Raw genomic sequence first — 9,400 nt, 5'->3', positions numbered from 1 at the left:
AACATTGGTTTTATGGCAAAAATATAAATGGCTTTATTTGTATGATCTAACTTCCATCTGATCCGTGTTAAAAATACTTGTGAATAACTTGCTCAGGAATTAATTTTTGTTGTGTGAATCGCTTCTTATGTGGAATTTTCAAAAGGAAACTTGAAACGTTTTTTTCTTCTTCAGACCTTCTCTAGTCGCCCATTATCTTTTTTCCACGTATGCTTATATCTTAAGAACATTGACAATTACCTTACTAAATTTTAACCCCTACACGATTTTTGCACTTTAAGTAAGGAGAAAATAAAAATTGAAAACAACGACATCTGCCTCATTCTATAATTTAACAGTGTGTCATATCTTCGTTGATATCTCATTCAGAAACATCTGTCACAAATAAGACACTTCCCTTAAACCTTGAGTATCACCACAACTGATATCTAGCTTGATCCTTCGAGTAGTCTTCTTGCTGCAGGTGAGCAAACATGAATAAGCAGTAGAAAGCGGAAAACCAAGTCTTTTTTCACATTTTTAAATTATCATAGCTCTGATAATTATTTTAGAAACAGCTGCCTCCAAAAAATCACCTCATTGATTGAAACTAATTAATTTTCTTGCCAAATTTCAATTTGATCCATTCAGAAGTATTCTACTCCCGGTTGGCAAACATTGAAAAGTAATAAAAATTGGAAAATCAAATTTTTCGAAACCTTGCAATTTCTTCAATTTATCTCAGCTGTAGTTTCATATCTACCAAGTTTGAAGAAAACTCTCATAACATTTTTTTTAAATGGCTATTTAGTAATCCAATGCAGAAATTTATTATTGAATAATATGCATACTGCACTGAAAGTTGTAAGGTCTCACAGGTAAAGAAATGACCAAAAATTATTGATTTTAAAAATCTATATTTATTCTGGGACTCATAAGGTTCTATTTCGATTTCAATTCACAAATTGAAACTAGCAGTGTTATTTTGATCTTTAACAATTTGTTTAAAATAAGTACCCGCAGGGCCTATGATTCATCAGGAAAATGCATGATCATTAAACTAATTTTCATAATGTAACGCAAGTTATTTACAGTGAAAAATGCTTGAATAGCACATAGCAGGCTGATTTTAAAAATCAATTACATTAAACAAGAAAATAATTTTTACAAATGCAATTCTTTTTGAAGTTGACTACGGTTCAAATTTATTCAAAAAACATAATACAAATTAATTAAAAATAATGCACTGAAAGACAAATAATAGTCGCTTATTATTTTGAAAGTTTACTCTCACAGATGAACGAAGATTATATAAGGGGATTTATTCTAGAAATCAACTTATCATTTGGATACACTACTTTTGAGTATTTATGCACACATACAGCAAAAAATTGATCCAGTCAAGTAACGTTGCGATTCGATATGAATGATAAAATTCATTTATTTACATACACTGTACATGTGATCTGTGATGCCAAAAGTGAACAATCAATATTGCCTACACTTTTCTCTAGGGGTAGATTCTTTTAACTTTATTTAGAATTGAGGTAGTTGGAGATTATATTAAATCATTCCGGGATGATCGAGAAATCACCAAAAAATAGGAGAATCTAGGAAAAGGTATTTAAAACCAATTCATAAAATTAGATGGGCACTTATTCAAAATAGATAGTCCATGAATACCTGCACATTGACAAAAATAAAATACTAGGATGGCATCCTGGATATCAAAACTTTGTTTGGTGGTACTTAAATGCTGACTTAACTGCTTCAGCAGTAAACTTTGCATCTTAGGAATCTGAACATAACTGCAGCCTGATTGTTGAAATATTTTGTTTGTCAGGACAACATGGATGACATGGGTTAAAAGGCGGAGCGTCATTGGTCGACTATGTTTTATCGCTGCTTTGTCGTGCCTATGTCGGGTTGAACTCACAACAAGCTAACGGTGCCTCTTAAGTTTCCGACAGTATGTAGTCCATTCCACCTGACAAAGGTACGACAAAGCAGCGATAAGATATAGCCGACCAATCTCGCTCCGCCTGTTAACTTATGTCATCTATGTCGTCCCGACAAACACAAAATTTCAACAATCAGGCTGCTGCAGATGGAGGGGGGAGGTTTGATCAAGCCAGCATCTAGAGATCACCAGAGACATTTTTGACATCCCCAATGCTAACGCACCATAGTTATTATTTTATCTCAATGTGATGTTTGCGTTCTTGTTTTTAAGAGGTGAGGAAAATTATAAAAAAGTTCCTCCAGGCATGGCATGCGTAAATTTATATTCTGAGGGAATATTCATGGTTAAATGGTACTGGGTAATAACATTTATGATGATACCAATACAGAGAGGAACGATTAAGGATATTTTATCATTCAAACATTAAATTAGGATCAGTCTTTTCAAAAAGGTTCATTTCCTTTTTTATCATAATTTTTCCACTCTAGCTTTTCAGAAGTACTGGAGTGTCCGATATTATTTTCTAAAGGAGTATACTTGTGAACAGATTATAAGAAATTCCAAATAGACTGAGTTTTCCTCGACAGTTCCACTATTCTCTTAAGAGCAACTTAAGTGCCTTTCGCTTTTCTTCTTGAACTCTTTATTCAATAGAGTGCCAATTAAATCTAGAGTTCCTTTAGCCTAAAAAAAGGCCCTAAAATGAAGGAAATTTTGGTAATCATGACTAAGAATGTATAGCACTTCATAGGCTTTTTTCCTCTTTCATGATACCCCACAAATCTAGAGGGAATAAAAATATTGAAAAAATTGGAGAGGTTGAAGAATAACCAAGAAGTCCACAGCATTCCATTCACAGTTTTAGGTTAAACAAACCTCTGTAAGGAAACGACCTTTAATAAAAAAAAAAAAAAAAGTGGCACTCCTGTAATGCATCTTGCATGGCCTAAGCAAGAAAATTTAATGTTCTAGAGTTTTTACTTTATTGTTTACCGTCTTGTGGCCGAGAACAACCTGGAAACGCTATAGTGGTACCAACTTCACATTTATACAGCTCTTCCATCCCGGTGGGCTGTGCAGCCTGAACAGTGACGGTCTGGACTTGTGGGGTAGGTTGAGGTGGTTGCGCTGACTGAGCTTGCTGCACTGGTTGTGCTTGCTGAGTAGGGGGTTGAGTGGGTTGGGCAGTCTGTTGGACTCCAGGCTGCTGCTGGTTATTGGCATTTAAACGACCATACTTTTCATGAATGCCTCGATGTCTTTTTAAAGCAAACCGATCTGAGAAACCAACATCGCAGATATCACAGCGATAGGGTTTCTCTCCTGTGTGAACTTTGGCGTGATTCTTTAGATGAGTTGCCTGGTTAAAGGCCGAGCCACAGATTTCACACCTGTATGGTTTTTCACCAGTGTGTATCCGTCTGTGGTTCCAGAGAGTTGAATGTCTTGCAAATGTCTTTTCACAGACTTCACATTGATATGGACGTTCGCCACTGTGAATTCTTTCATGATTCTTCAAATGAGGCGATTGCGAAAACTGCATTCCACATACCTGACACTTGAATGGTTTTTCCCCGCTGTGAACACGACCATGATTTTTTAAATAAGCAGCTTTGGCAAAAGCTAAGCCACAAAGATCACACTTGAAGGGTTTGTCACCAGAGTGGAGTCTTTTATGACTCCATAAAGAAGAATACCTGGAAAACGTACCATCACAAACATTGCAATGAAACGGTTTTTCTACATTAGTTCTATTACCTCCTAAAAATATGATGCCAGAACCATTGCACTTATGGCACTTGGTGACAGTTGCCACCCCTCGTCTTTTGACAGGATAATTTCCTTTCATAATTGGAGTCTGCTGAATACTAAGCGTGCTTGTACCCAGTGTAGTGTTCAGGGAAGTAGTGTGAAGCGTTACAGCATTTAGAGTTGCCTCAGTACCTGAGTCTTGATGTGTTGCAGTTGCCTGAACAAAAGCATTTGCTGTTTGGGTGTTGGCTATGCAATTTTCACATTTCAGAAATTTCGCCTTCTTGCCCTTGGCATACTCATATTGAACTTCCACACCACATGTGTTACAACATTTTAGTTTGTGATGGTTTGTTTTATGGGACTTTAAGTCAGAGAGCTGACCAAAATGAGCGCCACATAAGTCACAATTGAACGTCCGTTCTGTTTGCTGCTGTTGTGGTGGTGGTGGTGGTTGTTGTTGTTGTTGTTGTTGCTGCTGTTGTTGCTGTTGTTGTTGCTGCTGCTGTTGTTGCAGCTGTTGCTGTTGTGGCTGTTGCGTTGTTGCTGTGTTTGTTTGAACATTATTTTGGTGAATTCGCTTGTGATGGTTTAATAATGTTATGTGTGCAAAGAGCAAACCACAAACATCACATTTAAAACTCGCTGTTGATGCGGCTGCAGCAAGAGACATCTGATTCACCAGTGTGTAATTATAGCCGAATGGTTGAGCTGCTACTTCAAAACGATAGCAACCTTTGTCATCAATTGTGGCCGTGCCAGTTGTTGCTGTATTCGGCTGTGTATGAACTTTCTGTAGCATATTAACATTGTAACAAAATGGAAATTCAGTGATAGTAGTTTTTCCATCAGCATCTTTTTTTTCCACAGCATAGAGAGTCGGCTGCTGCTGTGGTTGCTGCGCTTGTGATTGAGCTTGTTGCTGCTGCTGCTGTTGTTGCTGTTGCTGGACTTGCTGCTGTTGAACTTGTTGCTGTTGTTGCTGTACTTGCTGGACTTGTTGCTGTTGAACTTGCTGTTGCACTTGCTGTTGTTGCTGTTGTTGTTGCACTTGCTGTTGCTGTGACTGTTGCTGTTGTTGCATGCTTGGATCGAACATTGTGTCCTCTTTTATCTGGACGCCATTGACACAAGTAGAACGGTATCCACCTATTTGCTCTGTTTGTGTAAACCTGAAAGTAAAAAAATGAAAGAAATCATTATCAATTGGTCCCAATAGATACGTATCACGATAAAAACTACGATCACTATCAAAAGTTATATTAAAAGCTAAGTACTTAGTATTTTAAGTTGCTCAAAACTCTGCTTGGTTTTCACAACCTCTCAAAGCTTGGAAGCAGAAAAGTCAAGAGGCTGCGCTGCGCTAATGATAGGTCCAATAAGACCTGCAAGACGATTATTGAAATGATATCGACTGTATGTCATTTCAATAATCGCCCCGCTGAAATGTACCTGCAGTTGCCTCGCTGACTGGTTATGAATAGTGCTGCACTGAGCAGCTCTTTTCTCATTGAGGAAAACTTGTACTTGAAAGAGCTTTTCCCTTAGGTAATGAGAATTTCGATTGTACAATGAATTGAAGTGCAAATTGGCTAAATCTCCAAAAACTTTTCTATTTTTCTTTAAACCTTTCTCCCTTTTGCTTTTTCATTTGATGTAATTAATTAGTTCAACCATGTTATAGTGATATCCTATAAACACCAAAAATGAATGCGTATCATGCAATAATTGAATAAAATAGTTCTATTAAGCAGATACAGCACTTATGCAGTCTTTTGAACACATATCATTAAACCATTTAGAAGGTGTGGTGTGCACTGAACTCAATATGGGCTTAGACACTTCAAAGCATGTTAAAATACAAGCTAAAAAGACAAAAGAAAATAGTTGTCACTTTTGAAATTGGTGGGAAATTCAGTGGAAAGACAGGAATGTAAAGATATGGAGGCCTGAAAGACTCTGCCCCCCCCCCTTCACCCCTATATACTTAATTTTTCATATTTTTTAATTTCATTTATTAGAGGAGCAATCGGTTTTCTGCTTGTCTGTTGATTAAAACATGATATTCTTGTTTATTTGCAACAAGAATAACTTAGTTATGTAACAAATTTAGAGTGTTAAGACTTACATGAGTCAGTTTGGTTCGTAACAAAATTAGATTTGCCAATTTCGTAGCTCTCAGTCATCCAAAAAATTCTGCAACAAAAATGAGAGGTAATATTAAATGGAGGGATCCAATAAAAACTGTAGGACAACTTGTTTTACATTTGCCTTGTTGCGCATGATGAAACAATCAATGTTTGATAAATTATTATGATGTTGATTTGAGGATCAAGTACCCAAGAATTCCTGGAGGGATTCCTTATCTTTTCTGTAAAAAATAAATAAAAAAGTAGAATACTTAGTCAAATATGGGAGGTATCCGTGTTTCAGTAAAGTGATGTCAGGTGATTCTAATAAGGAGTCACTAATTCTTCAGCGAGTGGTTAAATTAATTGATTCTGGTAAAGAAGTTCTGTTTGTATGGTCAGCAGTAACACTGATTAACTGTATTTTAAGACTAATCTGTCAGTACCAACATCATAACCTGTGATGATACCACCGGTAGATTTAGTAGCAAATTAGTGATCAGCTGCGGCAGTGAATTCATCACAATAAGTAATATGAGAGATTCAAACAATCTTGTTTTGCAAGTACGTAACAAGATACTATTCAGTACAAATAAATACATGGAGTAAGGAAAGTTTTGCTTAGTTTACCCTGTGTATTCCTACATAAATAGAGGTAAGACAGATTCCTTCACTATTTTTGCCAATGATCTTTTTTTTTTACCAATTCTTCAAATGGTTCTCAGATGTTGTCAATTTTGTTAAATCTGCAGTTCTCTTAAGGGCTTTTTTTCAAATCCTTGGAATGCGATGGATCAGGATCTTCTACATTTCAGACCAGTTCCGCAGCGTTCCACGGGGGAAAAATATTCAAAGGGTGGCCATCATGGTAGTTATACATTTGTTGAAGTTTTTTTGCCTAATCCTATCTTTCGGTTGGATCGTAAGGAATGGGCTGGATCTCACCCATGGGATGGGCCGGAATAAAAAAATGAGGCGTTTCGTCACGATCCTCTGTGGTTCGGATAGAACAGAACCCTTCACATCCAGCCCCAGTTGGCAATTTCCTAAAACCATTACACTCAGGTAATCTGGCCAGGAATTGAACAAAGGACTTCTTGCTTGAAGGAATAGCGCTACGACCACTACACCGCAAGGAGGCAGACATAATGTGGCTGACCAACTGCATCTTAAAATAGAGTTGAAACAAGTTCACACAATTTTAAACTGTGACAGGAGATCTACTATCTTGATTCTTGCATTTACTTTCGGTACTAAAATGATGTCAGACGATCTTATGACAGTCTAAAAGTGGATAAATTTATTAAACGTTGACTCTAACACCCAATGAAGTGGGTATTGGTGGATTGATAGTTACTGTTCAGTGCAAGATAAAGCATTTCTGTGCAGTTGAGTGCTCATTTCTTGGTTAATTTTGCAAATTGGGTGATGCCGTTAGGTGCAAGATGCAATTATGCACACTTTTAATTACATTCTACCCCTTGTTTTGATGATTTCAGGTTAAATTTGGCAAGAGCTCTTAGAATGCCTGCATGAGACCCAAGATGCGTAGTTCTAAATGTGAGTATGAGTGATTTGGAAAGCTTCTGACAGCAACACTGGGTGAACATTAGTTCAAGAAAACATCAGTGTAGGATAGACGCTAATAGTGCCACGTCACAGTAAAGCGATATATATCGCTTTTTCGGATTGGTAGCATTGAAAGAGGTTATGCCAATGTTATTTTTTGGATCCAATTTGATACTACGGAGAATCCCTATGATAACACACCACTGATAGCATCTAGCAACATAACCTCTCATGCGAAAATAAAAGTATGCCTACAGTGGAAAGTAAGTTATGAGTTCCAGAGGGAGAAAGGAAAGATGATCATGAGTTGACACTGTTAGAGAACTTAATTACGATCATAGAAGTTCTTAGATGGTAAATACTGCATGGAATGGTTCTGCCTACTGATGAAATTAAAAACCGAACGATAAACTTCAAAAGACGAACTGTCGGAAAGAGTGCGGGAGGAGCAATTCAACGGCGATAAAAAAGAGTCATGCGAATGCTTAAGCTTGAAAGCATTGCAAATGAATGATAAGAGCTGGGAGTTCAACATCTTAAAAAGTGATTACAAAATACAGACAGACTACTTTGGTGTACCTTGCTCGCTAAGGCTTCAATGAAGTAGACAAAATGTCTGGAACATTATAGCTTCTTCGTTAGCTTTTGCAGCATCAATTCAGTGCACTTAACTGCTTCTTCAACACAACAATAACAGATAAACCAATTGATTAGGAATTGAAACTAGGGGAAATAAACAAAAACCATGTCCTCCTGGACCACTAGCCTCTGATTGAAATTCTCACTGAAGGCGACACAAATAATGCCTAGAGATGTCCCGGATACATTTAAATTAAGAAATTAATTTCAAATGATAGCAATTTTCGTACTTTCAGTAAAAACTTCGACACAGTAGGGAGTAACCTTAAATTCTAATCATGCTTTGAACTATTCGCCCTCTTTATCCAATAGACAGAGAAAAACGAAGCAAAAGGTCAGCCATTACGGCAAGTTAAACAAAATGTGTACAGTTCTGTACCAACTTCCAATTTCGAAAGTCCCTAAAGAGGTAACGGTATGAAACAAGCAATACTGATAGCTTGAGTTGGTGCCCCTGCATGGAGGGGAGACTCTCGCGGGAATTTAAATTTTCAGAGCGATCAAAGGCTGAAAAGACCGGAAAAGACACCGACTCGAACCTTCTAGGTGAAGATGATATCCTGAAAGTTAAGAACATGCTTTCTTCCAGAAATGCACATATTATGTTATGCTTATCCGTCCTACTATGACTGGAATTTGAAACCTACAAACTTAAGATGCTTACATGCCCAGACTCCGTCATATTGACGGAAAAAGGGAATACTGTAAATATAGTTTTCTAATTTTTTTTTCTTTTTAATTTTTGCCCGGTTACAAATTCAAGGAGTTTCATCTGCATGGGCTACTAGGAAAGAGCTTCCCTCATGGAAATTTATTGCAATAAAATTTAAATCAAATGCAACTGTTCTTGCGTCCCAAATTGCCTACCTGCTTCCTCACTAGTGGAACGCATTTTATTGACTGCTTAAAATCGGCATTTATAGTGACCAAATAATGTAAAAGTATTGCAATTTCATGGTAAAAACTTGCGATTTTATTGCTTTATCCTACAAAATTACTTCAATATTTTCGTTGCACTGTGCTACTTGGGTCACAGTCGTTCTTTCTACAAATATTTCTATAATTTTAAGTCTCTTATCTGAATCACTTCAGCTGAAAAAACTTTTAATGGGATGTTAAAAGTTGCTTGTTCAGTGGTCTCCTGCTCAAATGGCTGCTGATCCCTCATCCTCTCATTTACATAAAATCTGTGGGTGATTTGAGTAAATTTTGCTCAAGACAAGTCGAATACTCCGCAATCAGCTTAGCTTGGTTTCCAGAATGAGAAAACTGAGTTGATAAAAATTATTTAAATGAACTTTGGGAAGCTAAAGATGATTTTGTGGGAAGCTAAAGATGATTTTGCCATGCCACATCACAAATTGTAAAG

The 9,400-nt window shown here is 36.9% G+C and overlaps 1 protein-coding gene across 1 annotated transcript; it reads right to left on the bottom strand.

Moving 5' to 3' along the window:
- Positions 1-876: 876 nt before the first annotated feature.
- LOC109037840 (uncharacterized) lies at positions 877-8,393 on the bottom strand. Its single transcript, XM_019052666.2, has 3 exons — positions 7,972-8,393; positions 5,823-5,890; positions 877-4,866 (listed from the first exon to the last, which is right to left on the bottom strand). Coding segments are annotated over exons 2-3 (1,944 nt in total). The 5' UTR covers positions 5,825-5,890; positions 7,972-8,393; the 3' UTR covers positions 877-2,924.
- Between the last annotated feature and the right edge of the window lie 1,007 nt (positions 8,394-9,400).

The sequence above is a fragment of the Bemisia tabaci genome, chromosome 5 (genome assembly GCF_918797505.1).
Source record: "Bemisia tabaci chromosome 5, PGI_BMITA_v3".
NCBI lineage: Eukaryota > Metazoa > Arthropoda > Insecta > Hemiptera > Aleyrodidae > Bemisia > Bemisia tabaci.
The sequence above is the reverse complement of the archived record's forward strand: the minus strand, read 5'-3'. Positions and strand labels throughout refer to the sequence as shown.